This window comes from Zootoca vivipara, chromosome 5 (genome assembly GCF_965207765.1).
Source record: "Zootoca vivipara chromosome 5, rZooViv2.hap1.1, whole genome shotgun sequence".
Lineage (NCBI taxonomy): Eukaryota > Metazoa > Chordata > Lepidosauria > Squamata > Lacertidae > Zootoca > Zootoca vivipara.
Genome location: NC_142588.1, coordinates 60,934,793 through 60,951,562, shown reverse-complemented (window position 1 = coordinate 60,951,562; position 16,770 = coordinate 60,934,793). Strand labels below are relative to the sequence as shown.

The window sequence follows — 16,770 nt, the reverse complement described above, 5'->3', positions numbered from 1 at the left end:
AGTCTCTGCATTTAATGACACTTTCCCCGAGAATGCTCCTTTCCAAGTGCCTGCTGCTTTCCATTACTGGTCCTGAGCTTGATGCACGCAGGCCTACCAAAATACACTCTCCTGAGGAGTTTCTGGTAGAAAACTCAATTTGCGGTTTGCAGGGCCAGCTCTGACTATTAGGGAGGTTGCCTCTGGTGACAGATGCCGGGTGACAGGGACTGGTGATGAGGTGTTGGAGGACAGAGCTGTGTCCCCTAAGCTGTCCTCCTTGCTCTCAGGTGCTGTGGGGAATGTTACAGTGTCTCCAATGTTGAAGTAAGATTCAACTGTCTGTCTGGTCACACACATGGAAAGGATGGGGTACGATTTTGTCCCTCGCCTCAGGCAGCTCCAGTCCTTGAGCCAGTCCTGATGTTAATTCCATATTTGGCCACAAAGGTGCAGTGAATAAGGACAGCCCATACCTGCCAAGTTGCTGTCAGAGAAATAAGGGACCGGCCGGAAATAGCAGTAGCGCTGCCGCCATTTTGGAACTGGGCGGAGCAGCATCAAAAGTCGCTTCTGAGCATGCTCCGCCCAGTTCCAAAATGGCCGCCGCACCAGAATAAACCGGGGAAAAACAAAAAATTCTGTTTTTTCAGCTAGGAACAGCTGGAAAAACAGGGATTTCCTGGGGAAAACAGGAGACTTGGCAGCTATGTTACAGCCTTGGGCACTGATTGAATGGCATCTTCCTTTTCATTTTCCTAGGAAGCGAGCTTACAGCAAAGAGGCAGTATACAGTGATAAGTTACAACACTACAGCACTGGTCGAGGTGAGTGGTGGGAGAAGCCAGGAAAGTTCGGACAAGTTCATGTAACTGTTTTTTGTTGGGGCAGGGTTGAGAAATGTCAATTAGATTTTATTTGTTTACTAAATTTATTCACCACCTTTTGATAATATTCATCCCAAGGCAGTTTACTACCTTATATATCAAAATTCAACAACAAAATAATTTATTAAAAAATACCTACACTTTAAAGGCATCGTTAAGCATTGTGGTCTAACTTGGAAGCAAGAAGAAGCTGAGCAGACTGAACTCGGAGTGAAAGACATGTGGAAAGAATGGCAAGAGAGATGGGGTCCAGTACTGAGATAACTAAGGAGGGGAGCAGGGATCATTTCAAGCTAGATCTATAGAGAATCACTGTGATATCAGAGACTCTGGATGAGTTCTGGCCTGAGCAAGTGAAATGTAGAGAAGGATGCTTATGAATATATTGGCAGAAAACTTAAAGCTAGAACAAGCATTGTCCTGGAAGATGAAAGTGGGGATTTTTCTTAGGAGATACTCTGCAGAGCAAATGTTTAAAAAGGCAGCAAGGCAACAGGGAGAACGTAAGGCATCAAAAAGCACTGGAGGAAATCCTCAGCCTTTGTGCCTCCTGGCTTTTGTTTAGTCAGATGTTGAAACAGGTTGTGCAATTATTTTTTACAAATGCACGTTTTAGGGAAAATGAGAAGCTGAGATGTATGCAGCACTTGCTTGTCAGCCAGTTACTTGTAGTATGCACCTGTCACCAGCCCTTTTACACATGAGTCCTAGGAGACAAGCCTACACACAGACCTCGGCTCAGCAGAAATGGGAGTTTGTCACAGCTTACTGTAAAGAGCAACTGCCTTTTTGCTTGCTATAGTTAGACTGATGAGCAAAGGCAAGGTCTTGGAGGGAATCGATAAACAAACACTCCCCCCCCCATTCTATAAAGTGGCTGGTTTTTCCAACTTCCTCCTTTTGAAATGCATGGATTGGTTCGTCACAGTGAAATATAGGCATATGGCTTTTCATCAGCTGTTTAGTAAACAGATCATATCCAGATCCTTCCCAGAATGCAAACGGAGCTCTCATGAAAGGCAGCAAATGAGCCTTTATAACCTGTATTAGGAAAGTTAATAGGATAATAAAATAGCAAGGCGGCAATCTTGGCCAGTGAGTAATCACTGTCCATCGACACTTCTTCTCCGCCCGCACCTACACATACTTTACGTGCTTGCTGTGCATGCAGAACCAGCTGCAAACAATTATATTCGACAGTTCCCAGGTGTTTCAGGGGAAATCTCCAGCACAAATGCACACAGCTCTTTAGGGCTCTTCAGATTACAGCCAGCAGCAATACCTAAGTAAACCACAGCCAAAGCAGGAAATGAGATAGGGGGAAGAAAACCAAATTGGGAGCAGCTAAAATCCAATTTGCACTTTAGGAGAGAAGCCTCCCAGACTTTCTCTTTCTTTAAAAGGAAAATGTGAGCCTAAATTCTCGGGGAGAATGTACTCATTATAATTCAAATGGACGGATCATGAACATGCAGCCATGGAATTAAAGATTAACCAAGAGCGTACTGCAAAAGGTGGAATTAAGGTTTCCCGCTAAATTTGTAGCTGCTCTTGTACTTCCTGACCTTCAGATGCTCTCTGAAGAAATCCCTGAGATTTTCTTAATTTTAACTTTTGGACAAAATGTCCCTGGTTCACTTCTTATTCTTAAGGGAAGATAATTAAGCTGAAAACAGAGGCCAAGAGAGCTCAGTGCTGGAGCCTAATAGGTTTAAATAATTTTAAAGCTATTTAATGAGACCAATGTGAATATGGGTGATGGGATCCTTTGCACAGAAAGTTTCTAAGCTCGGCAACAGTGAATCAGGATACATTAACTGTCCATATTTTTCCGCTAATGTGTAATACCCCTTAAAGAAACATGTGATTGGATTACCTAAAATGTTTAGTTACAGGTAGGTAGCCGTGTTGGTCTGAGTCGAAGCAAAATAAAAAAATTCCTTCAGTAGCACCTTAAAGACCAACTAAGTTTATATTTTGGTATGAGCTTTCGTGTGCATGCACACTTTTATTTTGCTAAAATGTTTACTTCAGTATAAAATATATGTCAGTATACTAGACTATTACAGAAGATTGTGAAAACTGCTAAAAAAGCATAACTCAAAAACCATAAGTATAAAGTTACACTATTATATCAACTTTCTAAGTAACATGCTGGTATATCTGAAAATACTGAGCACAAATATCATTTATCGGCCACAACTGATTTTATTTTATTTTTTACTAAGAAGTAAGGGACAATATATGTTATATAAATACCTGTAGACTACTAATAAATCAATATACCTATAAATGGAAACATGAGAGTGTTTGGAACTTAGCTCTGGGAGTCTGACATCTTTGAGGGTCTCATTTGCAAGATAATCTAAAAATTACAGCTCTGTGCAAATTGCCTCTCAAAATGCTCCACCATATTTGTGGGCAGAGAAATTATGGGGAGAGAAATTCACTTAATTTCTCCAGGGGATGAGAAATTTTCCAAAAGTCATTCTAGGGCATTGTGGGAGGGGGGATGGATACGGCCCACCACCAAAAAGGTGGAGAAATTTCTGCAAAGTGGTATTCTTTTTCTAGATAGGTGAGACAAAGAAAAATCTCAGAAATTTTCTGATAAAACCTAAGTCTAAGAAATTTCACCTCCTTTCTACAGTAAACCCTACTTACCCTGTTTGGGGCTCTTTGGAGGAAGTATGGAACACACATATCATTCCAAATAAATAAATGCGAGGCCAGTACTTCTCCAAGCTTCTAGAAATTTATTCAAAGTACACATATATATGATGCTAGAAAGACATGGATTTCTGTGTTCTATGTGCATTTTTGACTGTGAGTAGGAATGTGTAATGTTGGAGAAGCGGGCCTAAGTTTGGACCAGGTTTGCGTGTCGAGGTACCAAGACATCCCCCCAATAACTCACACATCACACAATATTTTAAGTCTAAGGTTTTTGGCATTAATTTGGCCACAACTTTATTTAAATACAACTGATGTGAGTGGTTTCTTTGGCATTGGGACAGACCTGACTCCCGCTAGCCTAGGACGGGAGCCAGTAGGTGAGCACCCTCTGGGAGAGATCGGGGCAGGGGCCCAAGCCCTTGACCTCATCCCTCAGATGCTCCCCGAGGCTCATGTGCGGCCCTGGCCCCTAGCGGGGATAAACGGACAAACATATGGAGCCCCAGGATTCCTTTAATGGAATACCCCTAAAGGCAGCAGCAACCATGAGGGGCAGGCCCAACCAAAATCCGTACCCCTCCACCATTCAATTTGAACCAATGCCTAACCGTAACCTTACAAGTTGTGACTTATTGCTACACAGTAGGCAAAACCACCTGGCACCAGCCAATCAGCCAAGTGGGCAAATTCCTACCAGGCCCCTGATCCAAAACAGGCGACCACATGATAGGCGCAGCAAGGTCAATGCACAGAACGCCTAAAATTAGAGGAGGGCGGGCGGGAGATTCGTTGCGAGCAGCAAAGTGGATACTGAAAGCTGCTCACTGAGCATATATGGGGCTAAGGCTGCCAATAAATCATTTGCTACATGCAAATTTCCCCAGCAACAGCACACCCACCAATCACACATGTGGCCATCCAAACTGACCCGCCTCACCACCCCTGGGATGTCTTGTTAACCCTTCTGCAACCCATGTTCTCCACTAAGGGGAGAATCTGCTTTACTGAGATTGATGATGGCCCTGAGATGTAGATGAATAGGAAAAGTCGACCCAGCACTTGAGCAGATTGCCCTTTCTGTCTTAGTGTTGTTTTTGCAATACGGGAAGAAACTTCCCTTTTTGATATAAAAATGCACACATCCCCATGGTTGCTGTTTGCTGTGTCTTTGTTCAGCAAGTTAGTTTTCTGTGTCATGACATTTGGATGGATTTTTACTTTCTGGGCTCTGCAGGAGCTTCTTCAGTATGACCTTCGTAACCCTGTAGCCAGCAAATCTTTTGAGCAAACATATTTACCACTCCTCAAACACCTCTGGACTGTTTGTATACATGGTACGCTTCTTCCCTACTGCCATGATGCTCTTCTGCGGCATTGCTGCACTTTTTAATGCCCATTAGCTAAAGCCTTGTTCCCTGAGCCGTTACAGTTCTTCTCCCTATGCCCTTGGTCCTCTGATGTGTTCCCACTGCTGACATTTTCCCCCAAACAGCACTTTGTCTCTCTGTCTGACAGCATTTTTTTTTAATGGAAAGAATTATTTCGTATAAGGCAAAAGCAAGCACACAGCCCAGTGGCAGGAACATTGTAAGGGCAGCCCATCAGGACAAATTTGAGACAGCTGGCATAAAGCAAGGCAAAAAATATGTAGGTAAGGCAGCACATCAATTCTGGCCTCCTCTGTGCAGAAATTTTAAAAGTTATTAATAGGCACCAGATCAGCTCGTTCCTTCTGAGACTAAACAAAGGTTTCTGCAGGTATGTTTTCCTGCATTGATCTGTGGGATGCCATACCTTGAATCAATCCTGCCAATGCATTGCCTTCTTTGTTTTCAAAGCTCGCCCGCCTCTTTTTGAAAAAGCTCTCACCTGGATGCCAAATTTGAGTAGCAGCTCATTGGTAACAGTGCATATCCCAGGTGACCGCTGATAGTGCCTTGAAGGCTGCACACAGTTCAGATTATGCACTTTTGGCAACCTCTGGGCAAGGCCTGCATTCCACAAAATAAAAGTATCTGTTCCTGGAATTTGAATGCGGGTAGCGCTGTGGTCTAAACCACTGAGCCTCTTGGGTTTGCTGATCAGAAGGTCAGTGTTTCAAATCCTCACAATCAGTGGTGGAGCTTCATGCTCCGGCACTGGGGGGTGGAGAGCAGGTGGGGGTGAGGCTGGCGCATGTACCTGGGGCATGGCGCGCCACCCACAGGGGTGTGACGGGCGTCCTGGGGGCGTGGTGTGCCACCTGCAGGGGCGTGACACCCAGCGCAGGCGGGGGGCAGCTGCGATGGCACCCCACTGAGATCGCGCTGCTGGGGGCGGTGCGCTTCCCCCACACTCCTCTTCCTCCACCACTGCTCGCAATGGGGTGAGCTCCCATTGCCCTGTCCCAGCTCCTGCCAACCGAGCAGTTTGAAAGCATGCCAGTGCAGGTAGATAAATAGGTACTGCTGCAGTGGGAAAGTAAAAGGCATTTCTGTGCACTCTGGTTTCCGTCATGGTGTTCCGTTGCGCCAGTAGCAGTTTAGTCATGTTGGCCATATGACCCAGAAAGCTGCCTGTGGACAAACCCCGGCTCCCTCGGTCTGAAAGCGAGATGAGCACCACAACCTCATAGTTGCCTTTGACTGGACTGCCATCCAGGCAGGCAGTCTCGAGCAGGTCGCGCACCCTGGCGCTGAGGGGCGGAGATCGCTCCGGCGCCCTCGCCCTTGCAGGGCGCAGCATGGCTTCCGTGTGGCTTTGCCTGGTGGCCTGGTGCCCCGCACCATCGGGACTCTACCCATAGCTGCCAAGTTCTCCCTTTTTTTAAGGGAAATTCCATTATGCTGAATAGGCTTCCTCGTGAGAAAAGGGAAAACTTGGAAGCTATGACTCTACCTAGAGCTGGCCCTGCATCCAGGGGTCCTTTACCTTTTTACCTTTACCTAGTTGTGCTAGCTGGAGCCAGTGCAACAAGTGCTACTAGCACAATGGGGCTTCCCCCTTCTCCTTCCCCTGGTTGCTCTCATGCCCTCCTGCCAGCCTGGAGAGGGGTGAGAGAACACCCAAAATAGCATGCAGCGGGAGGAGATGGGAGATCTTTCCATCAGGTAAGCAAAAATGTTTGTCCTGATGGAGTGATCTCCTTAGCGCTGCTTGGAATTCCATCCATAAATTCTGAGTATAGGGATGGATGGATAGATGGATGGGGAAAGCATGTTGTCAAAGCTGCGGTGACTACTAATGAAAGGTATGTGAACAGGATACTCTCCTAATTCCACACTGCTCAGTGGGAAGGTTAAATGAGGAAGTAATGGCCAAGAGAGCCCAGAGAATCCAAGGTCTAGAGAATGGCTTGGGGTGGCCAGAGATCATTTTCACATGAATATGAAAATATGTACATAAGAGGTCTTTTAAGGTTTCCCCAAAGAAGGCATTTTGCTAACTATAGCAGGCTAGATAATGGAGAAAGAGGGCAAATAAAACATTTTCTTTTAAAATCCCAGGCCAGAGATTTTAAGAATCCACAGGTCAGGACCATTTCTTTATGTTTGTGGTGGGGAGAAAGTGTCCCTCAGCAAAGGTAAAGGTAAAGGACTCCTGGACAGTTAAGTCCAGGCAAAGATGACTATGGGGTTACGACGCTCATCTCGCTTTCAGGCTGAGGGAGCCGGCGTTTGTCCACAGGCAGCTTTCCGGATCATGTGGCCAGCATGACTAAACTGCTTCTGGCACAATGGAACGCCATGATGGAAACCAGAGCGCATGGAAAAGTCCCTCATTACCCCCACAAAACACTAGTAATAGCACTCCCTGCAGCCCCCTCTACTTGGCTGATGTAGTTAAAAAAAGGGTGCAAGGTAACAAGCAACGCTTTCAATTCTGTTTCAGCATGCTATAGTCTATCGCTGCAATAGTAAAACAGAAATCCTTACAGTGTATATCTTTTTTTCTCTAAATGAAACATCTAGGTTAGTCTGTCTAATTAACTCTTCAAACCATTTTCTGAGTGTTGAGTGCTGGCATTTAAATTACTTAGATGCAATAAGCAGCCAAACACAAACGAGGCAGCCTCAATTGGCAAGTCAGTCTCTTCCATATGCCTACTTGCAGAGTATCAGTATCTTGTTCTGCAAGTAAGAAGTTAAGAAGACAATAATTACTTGCTGGAGCAAAGCAAAGTCCATCTAGTTTTGCATTCTGTTTTTAACAGAGACTGACCAAATGCTTCCACATGGTCACAAGCTAGAAATGAAGACCTCCCTTGTTGTTATCAGCAGCAGCATCTGGTTTTTATTTACATAGGTACACTACCTCTATATGTGGAGGTTCCATTTAGCTATTATGGCTTAAGCCATTAATAAAGCTACCATACATCTTAAAGGTAATTTCCAAATTTTAATGATTCATTTTGTGTGCTGGCAAGAGCTGTGTGCCCATGCTAATACTGTGCATATAGCCTCATAGCCAGGTGATTCCACTGGATTTATGTTCTCTGTTATTGTTTTGGTAAGTATCCATGCAAGATGCAGAGTGTGTGTCCTTGAAAACCCTGAAACACAAAATTAGAGAGGTGTATCTTTCACCGGATTGCCATCTGCTGGTGGTGCAGAAAACAATGCACAACTTCGAGATACAGGTGTTCCGCCGAGCCGCATGCTTCCGTAAAACTGCATAAAGTGGGGAGCACCCTCTAAACACCTTTTAAACTCCCACTGTGCCCTCTCACTTCAATCCATACAAAAAATACTGGATCCAAAAATATCCACAACTAGAATTGAAACTCTGGTGCCAGCAGAAAGCTGGAGGATGCATGAAAAAGCAGCTGCAGCTGCTACTGCGTGACCCCACACATCAGCTGTTAGATGGGGAGGCAGAACAGCCTAAACCAGGCACCCCCAAACTTCAGCCCTCCAGATGTTTTGGACTACAATTCCCATCTTCCCTGACCACTGGTTCTGCTAGCTAGGAATCATGGGAGTTGTAGGCCAAAACATCTGGAGGGCCAAGTTTGGGGATGCCTGGCCTAAACAGAGCCCTGCTGCACCTCTGGTCTCCGTGGGGATTCCTTCCTTCACCCTCACTGACATCCTCTTCGGGATCTGAAGAGTGTCTCTTTGTGAGCCACGAGGACTCTCCAGCTCTCTCCCGCCATTTCTGGGTTTGAATTGAACTATTTAATTATTTCGCGGCGCTGTGTGTGTATGCGGTCACTTTAGTCTATTGCTTGCAAGCGGTGTGTGTGTGTACGCGCTTGCGCAGAAAAGTCCTCTTCTTAAGGCAGAACAGAGAGGTTGCTAATTCTCAGCAAGAAAACCAAACAGCTCCTGTCAACTAGGAATCTACACCGTTCTACTCACCATCTTTGAGTAGACGAATCATAAAGCTTTTATTGATAGCTCTATGGTTGGATTCGGTCTTTGTACTGAACTGTACACTTCCAAACATGTTGTTCCAAAAATGTCAGACTGCCTTCATCCGTAGTCTGGTTCCAAACTCTGGCAGATTTCCTCAGACTTGTTATGAGCACAGAGCTGTTTGTCAACAGCATGGATATCTTTCTCCTGGACATTTAGAAGCCATTTTACGCTGGCCAAGTGGGTAGCACTTAGTCCAAGGTCATTGCGTCCCCAACTTGATCCTTCTGCATTATGTGTTTGTTTTGCTTTTCTAATCTGTAAGCCAGCCTTGGTTATGATCTTGTAAATTCCTTTGTAATCCTGCTAGAGCATCAGCTGCACTTGTAAAAGGATTTATGGAACAGTAAAAATGTATGTGATGAAGCTGTAAAAAGATTTATGAACTGGGCAAAGCATGGATGACTTCATCGCAGGTTTCGCCATCGGTAATGGAAGGATATAGTTTTGGCCCAGTGTGTGCCTAAGGCTGCCTTCCTGTAAGCTGCAGCTTTCCCTTTGGATTTAGTGCTTTACTACTAAGCTGCAAGTGAAAGAATTGTGCTGCAAGGTAGAGAGATGAACTATTGTAAGGGTTTGGCATTTCACTAGGTGTTGTCCCCTATGCCACCTGTGCTGCTTCTACTAGACATGGTGCACCATCCGGATGAGTAGCAACCAGCAGTTGGTGGGGAATGGATGTTTTGCCCTGTTCCTATGTAACTTGTGAGTGTCAGGCACTCTGAATTGCCATTCTCAAGACTCATAGAAACTCTGGAGTCTGGAAATGCCACAACAGAATTCAAAGTTTGTGACTCAACTGCAGTCCTGGGATATTCTAGACCTGGATCTTCATGTTTCATAGGGCTTACGGTTGCTACTTACGTTAAATATGTGGTAAACGAACAATGCTTGAATGAGGTTGGATTAATTATACAGACATTAAAACTGCAGTTCTAAGCCGAGAAGAGGTGGAAAGAGTTTGCTCTCTGACTGATTGCCAAACATAAAAAAGGTGGGGAGCAAATCCTGGGAGAGATGAGATGCTAGAACAAAAGTTAATAATAGGATGGAAAGAGAAAGGGGCAGGTGAGAGTTTAAGAAAGGGAATAGGAGAGTCACAGCAGTGAGCAGGGCCGTCTTAAGCATATCCGGCGCCGTGGTGTGGAGATCCCTCTGGCACCCCCCCCCTTCCCAGAGTTGTTGACCTTTTTTAGGGAGCTGACACCACACTTGCATATTATCTGTGCTTGGGAAAAGAAAACAGGAAACATAAACAAACTGGTTTTTGTTGCCCATTTATTGTGTGTCGAGGTCCCCAAACCACCTCTCAAAGTAAAACACACTCCACACAGAAATTTTTAAGGTTTTTGGCATAAATTTGGCCACAACTTTATTAAAATACAAAATATGTGAGTGCCACGAGATCACAAGGGAGGGAAGGGGATCGTGAGGGAAGGAGCCTCTCTCTCCCAGACAGCAGGAGGAAGCGGTGAGTCCGAGGGAGCGCGCGACCTGGGGCCAGTCAGACCCACCACCTGCAGCCTCCTCCGCAGGCCTCGGCCCTGCCCACCCCCGCCTCTCCTTCGGAAAGTTCCAGAGCAGCTCCCCTCCACGCACAGCTACCAGGCACCCCAGCCCCTATTAAATACCCCCCACCTGCACCTCACCAGAGCCCGGCACTCAGCTGGCCATAGGCAAAGGGCAGAGAGCAGCAGGCTGAGCAGCAGGAGAAGCCGCGAAGGCGGCTGCAGTGGGTGTCGGGGGCAGCAGCGGCAGAGGGGGTCTCCATCCCACCTCCTGTAAAGTGCCAGGCGAATGGTGACTTCAGGCGCTGCCACTCCCGAGGCGAGGGATTGAAGGAAGGGTGGGCGGGCGGGCGAACGAAGTTGTGCAGACGGCTCCTCCTCATGCGTGCTCTCTTGAGCTGCTCTTTCACTTTCCCTCAGACAGCACGCTCGGCTCTCCCGAGTGTGAGGTGCCTGGCTGTGGGAGGAGGGAGACAGAGGCCGCGGCGACTGCAGGGGGAGGGGGGAGACGCTTTTCCCATTGGCCCCGCAGGGCGCACTCGAGGCATGGGCAGGGAGGTGGGGGGCAGAGCAGCGCCCCTGGTGGCCAGGCGCCCTGGCACATTGCACTATCCAGCCCAGGCCTAGAGACGGCCCTGGCAGTGAGGCTGACTTTAGTGCCATTGCCCAGTGGAAACAAGATAACTGTGCAGTGCATTCCAAGGATTGCCTGTTGCGATCACCCAGAGTATCTCTGGCAATCTTTTCAGGTGTTAAATATAGTGATTCATTTGGGTCAAAAGCATATGACAAATCTTAGGTTAGCCGCTTCTCTGAAAATAGTGTACAATACAAAGAGAGAGTTGAAGAAGAAATGGAAGGACAATTTTCTGGAGAGCACCAGGCTGGCAAAGGGTGGTGTGATGTAATGCATGCCATGTTTGGCTCAGGTGGCTTTCACTACTTGGGAAGCCCATTTTCATGTTCAGAAGACCAGGACTTTCAGCTTCAGCCTGCTGGGCCTCATAGCTGCAGCAACACATTTTTGGGTACTGCAGGCCAGGTAATTTGAAAGGTGAATGACATAAAAGGCCCGAGAGGACTAAGCCACAGTTTGGGAGGTGGTAGAGCTCTTACTTCTCTTTACTAGCACCTGGCCACAAACAAGAAATACATCAGTTGCCTTTGTAATGGGTGAAGCCGAACATTTTTTTTCCAGCGTTCAAGTTTGCAGTGGAATCTCAAAACAGCAACTTGACCAGCCTTTGTTAGATTCACGGGTTCCACTATTTAATGTGCACCAGATGGGAGGAAACGCCTCCACCAATGTGATGTGTGTTCCTGAGTGTGAGATCTCTCTTAAAATTTAATGAGTGAAATAATGAGGTTTATACCCAAGTTAACTCCTGCCGGCAACCTCCCAAACTCCCTGCAGAAGCCTACAAGTTCCCAGTCATGTCTGGTAGAGATTTGGCAGCCTGCTGCAAGGGGCCATGTGACGCTTTTTGAAAGCTAAAGCAAACCCCCAAGAATATTTATTATGGAGGCTGTTTTTTATCATTAGGATGCTCACTCGCTTGTAATTGCTGCATTCTGTCATTTTAGTAGCAGCCACAAAACTATCAAAGGTATGTTGGGTAAATAAAAATGGCTTAAATTATGCATGAACAGAAGCATCGTAAACCTGCTGCCATCTTTCCCATAAAAACAGCAAACTAGTGTTGGTTTGTAACTTCCCTCTAGCGGGTTGAATGTTCAGCCTGAACAAGAGAGGCATTGAACACCAGGCTACAGAGGTGGGCAATCTGAATCAACTGGAAAGCTCCCAGAATGTCAAAAAGGCGAACAAATGACTTTCTGCACTCTCTTAAGTCCTTCGTGTGTATACGCCTCCTCTTTCAGAAGGGACACCGTGATGATTTTCACTGTGATTGAATCCTCTTGATTTTCCTTTCCTTTCTTCTTTTTCATTTCTGAGACAACTTTTCCCAAAGCGATTTCCTTCTTTCTTCCATTCCTCCCTCCTCCTCTTCATTCATTTATTCTCTCAGCTTGCTGCTATTCTCTTTGATTTTTATCTTTCTTTTTGCCCTGCATTCACTGCTGTAGCACAGCCACCTGGTATAACCCTTCCAATCTGACCGACGCAGGAAAGGTGTCAGATTGATAAATATTGATCTCTACCTGCAGTTCTTTCCTTGACTCTCCTGCTAATGGATTTGGTACTGCTTCAATAAATAACAGTGTGCACCCACTTTCTGGGTGCAACCCATGGCCTGCTCCCAATCTGCCAGTTATAACTAATACGCTATACATTTCAAGGAGAAAAGATAATGCAGGGGAAGCGGAGAGGAGAAAAAGAGGAAGAATGAAACAAGAGACCAAGTGAATAGGGGAGCTGATTGTACAAATAGGCAAGGAAGGAAGGTTTAGGGGGAGACGTGCTGTTGATCCCTTGTCCCAGAGATGAATATGATTTTTCTCTCTCTCTTCCGCTCTTCTCTAAAATGAGAAGGATCCCCAGGAATGAAGATCTACATTGACCCTTTTACGTATGAGGACCCCAATGAAGCTGTCCGTGAGTTTGCCAAGGAAATTGATGTGTCTTTCGTGAAGATTGAAGAAGTCATTGGAGCAGGTGTGATTCATTTCCCATTGGGCAGGTTTCAGTGCCATCCCTCCCCCCTTTCCCTTCCCTTCATTTACCTTCCTGCTTTCTTCCCTTCCCTCCTCTGTTGTGGATGCTCTGGCTCGTTCAGCTCAATTAACAGTGGACTGGCACTTTTCTCCTGGAAGCCTAACGGAATCTTCTTCTGTGATTTAAGAGACTGTGCTTAATTAATTGACTCACTTTAATACATTGTTGTGCTCCCTGGTTTAATTAACAATAAATAGGTAGGGCAATAGCTCCCTAGTTTATAGCATCTCTCTCTTATCTGCTACAGCAGGAATCTTACCTTTTTGGGGGCCATTAGCTAATTTCATAAGGAAAAGCTTGCATACTCGCCATTAAAAACACACAACAAAAACAACCTACCCTCTAGTTATTAAAAACCAGTCGTTTGTGTTAAACAACAGTGTGAAATCACAGCATTTAGGAGATCAGTTGTTATTTTGTGCAAATCGTTTGGCTTGTTCCCTTAAAATCTTTTGAGTGGTAAGCTTACCCAGGGCTGGTACAATTTAGCTATAGCCCCTGAGCACTTCTCAAACTCATCATACCAAAGACCCATTCCCAAAGACAATGCTAACATTGTGTGAATGTTGCTTCATCACTGTACAACTTCAAATGATCCAGGAAGTACAGTTCACCTAGGAAGAGGTTAGTTCCCCCGCTGGAGTGAGCAGCATGTTCAGAACTTTAGTTAACAGTAGCCATGTAAGGAAAAATATATATATTTGTGGTTGCAGTGGACCATAGGTAGGCATCCCAAAGCCCATCAAGTCCATCAAAAGGGGAAAGTATCGCAACCTGAAGACAGCAAAGTATTGCATTTTGACTACACCGTGAGAGGTCTGGTCTACTATCATCCCCAAGGATTTCCAAAGTCCCCTCACCCCAAATTTACAGAGTAAGTGTGCATACTCAGAATCTTTCCACCATTGTGAAATGGTGGAAATCCTGAGTGTGCAGTCTTTCCTGAGAATATAAGCCTTTGGGTGGAGCGCACTAGGAACAAGCTAGTCCAGCATTCTTTATAACAGGAATAGGAGAACCTGTGAGCCTCCAGACATGGTTGGACTACAAGTCTCATCACCCTTTATTATTGGCCAGGCTAGCTGGACTGATGGCAATTGGAGTTCAACATCACCTGGAGAGCCACAGGCTCCTCATCCCAGCTTCACAAGCATCCCTGCACTACATGAACCATCAGAAAGTGGCCTGTAGTCCACCAATGGACCAGAGTATACTTTTTGCCCATTCCTTTGCTCTGGACATCTAGAGTCTGTCTCAGTTTCTTTATTTGCTAACATGTAATTTCCCAACCTCCCATGTGTCAGAGCCCATCTGCTGCTATATCTCGTTGCTCTTTCTTTCTTTCTTTCTTTCTTTCTTTCTTTCTTTCTTTCTTTCTTTCTTTCTTTCTTTCCAGCATCCTTATAATCAGCTGCTTATAACCTGTGCCAACCTATTGTTTGCATTCATTGCTTGCTATTTGCGTTCAGTGCTTCAGCGTTGCCTCTTTTTCCACTAAAGGTGCTTCCAGATGAAGTTGTTTCTGAGCATCAGATGTACAGCAAGTGGGTTTTCACTTCGATTACTGTCTGTCCAAATGGACTAGAGGCAGTCTGGGTGGCACAACAAAGGCAGTACCATCATGGCACCAAATGTTTGGGGTAGGAAGTACCTCTTCTGGAGTTGGTACTGTGCCTATTTTATGAGCTATTGTCTGGAAGCATCCTTAATTTTCTCTTTTACTTTATCTCCCCACCCACCCCCAACCACACTTTCTGTCCCTATACCGACCCTCCCACTCATTCCACAAAAGCCTTTCCCTCCCCATTTTATGAGACAAGATGGAAGACACTGGTAATTCACAAGAGCCTTGGGGAGCAGCTCAAGCAGCAAGCCTACCCCCTTTACTCTGCTTCCACTGAAGTCCATTCTAAAAATTTCACCTGTCTGCTTCCTCTGAAGGCCACCGTAAATAGTTTTCTGTCTGCTTTGGTGTAAAATTGGAATAAAAACAGTTTTTGGTCTCTTTTGCCTATTTGTTGCTTTTCTTCTTTTACTAATTGTGGCAGAGTTACATTTGTCTTGTCTGTCTTGTGACTTGACCTTAAGTATACTTTTTAAAAAATAAGTCCAATGAATTCAGTAAGACTTAGCACATAGACCTAGGATCACAGAGTAATGCTGGGTGGGATCTTGGGTGTCATCTAGATCTCTGCTTCGTGCAGGATCTGCAGCTTCCCTGGCAAGATTCAATTTCGGCATTGCAGACAGTTGTGCTTAAATACCTCCAGTGAAGCAGAGCCCACCAACTCCTGTTTCCCTTTCAAACAGTTCTTACTGCTAGGAAGTTTCTCCTAAATGAAACAGATTACAACATAAAACATATTTCTACTGAATTAACTGATGGCCGAGTAGTTGGAAGCACTACAGGAAGCTGCCTTTTACCAAGTCAAACTATTGCTCCATCTAGCTCAGTATTGTTTACATTGACTGGCAGCTGTTCTCCAGGGTTTCAGACAACCTGGAGCCATCAAAATGATACTGGGACTACAGTTCCTATCATTCATGACTGTTGGCCATGCTGGCTAGAGCTGATAGGAGCTGTAGTCCAGCAACATCTGGAGAGACCCAGCCTGCAGGAAGCCGGAACAGAGGCTTCTGGACTTTTCAGCATTGTGACGTCATAGTGGCATGTCATGTCATAGTGCTAAGAGAAAAAAGCTCCCTGGCCCAAACCTCCCTCTTTTACAATAGTTAAAGGTACAGGAATTGTGCTGTGTGTTGCTTCTCAGGGCTGGTATTTAGACATGCGTTTTCCTGCCATTCACTTTTTGAAGAAATGTTTAAAATGTCTTGGGCAAGCACCTTGTCCTCAGCTTGGGTAGCTCTCATTTCTTCCCCCCCTTTAAAATGGCAGAACGAGCAAAGTTGATTGTAAATGGTACCTGTTCCATTACAGGGGAGTTTGGCGAAGTCTACAAAGGGCGCCTCAAACTGCCTGGCAAGAGAGAAATCTATGTGGCTATTAAGACATTAAAGGCTGGCTACTCTGAGAAGCAGCGGAGGGATTTCCTGAGTGAGGCCAGCATCATGGGTCAGTTTGATCATCCAAACATTATTCGGCTAGAGGGAGTGGTCACCAAAAGCCGCCCAGTGATGATTATTACAGAGTTTATGGAAAATGGTGCCCTGGATTCCTTTTTACGAGTAAGTATGACTTCCTTTCTTTTTGAAGTGATAATGGAATTGGATCGATTTAATGAGGCCAGCTCTTGTGGAGTTTTTCACTGTGCAATTCGGCCCTGCAAATGCAGGAGCATGCCTTTCCCTCCAAATTAAACCATCCAAAACAACAATGACATCCTGGCCTTAATGTAATTATTGCTAAATCTTGTAGCAACCCAGCTGATAAGTATTTTAAACAGATTTTATTGATTTGTCTATGTTTTTAGCAGTTCTTGTTTTTATCTTGAGTTCTGTCAGGGAAAAGGGCAGGGTATAAATCACCATCATCCTAGGACTGTTAAATGGTCTCCAACTCCAACTGACACCAATAGAGAGCTTCTCCTGCCCTTGGACCAGCCTTGCCTATTCTGGTGCTCTCAGGAAGTTTTGGACTCCAACTTCCATCAGCCCTAGAAAACATGTCAATGGTCAGGGATAGTGGG

At 45.4% G+C, this 16,770-nt stretch overlaps 1 protein-coding gene across 3 annotated transcripts in view; it reads left to right on the top strand.

Moving 5' to 3' along the window:
* The window catches only part of EPHB1 (EPH receptor B1), a 348,341-nt gene that overhangs the window by 292,836 nt on the left and 38,735 nt on the right, over positions 1 to 16,770 (top strand). For all 3 annotated transcript variants that reach the window (XM_060274588.2, XM_088670750.1, XM_060274587.2), the window contains exons 9-11: positions 742 to 806; positions 12,941 to 13,063; positions 16,062 to 16,309. In XM_060274588.2, the coding sequence (XP_060130571.1) occupies positions 742 to 806; positions 12,941 to 13,063; positions 16,062 to 16,309 (436 nt within the window). The remainder of the gene's footprint in view (positions 1 to 741; positions 807 to 12,940; positions 13,064 to 16,061; positions 16,310 to 16,770) is intronic.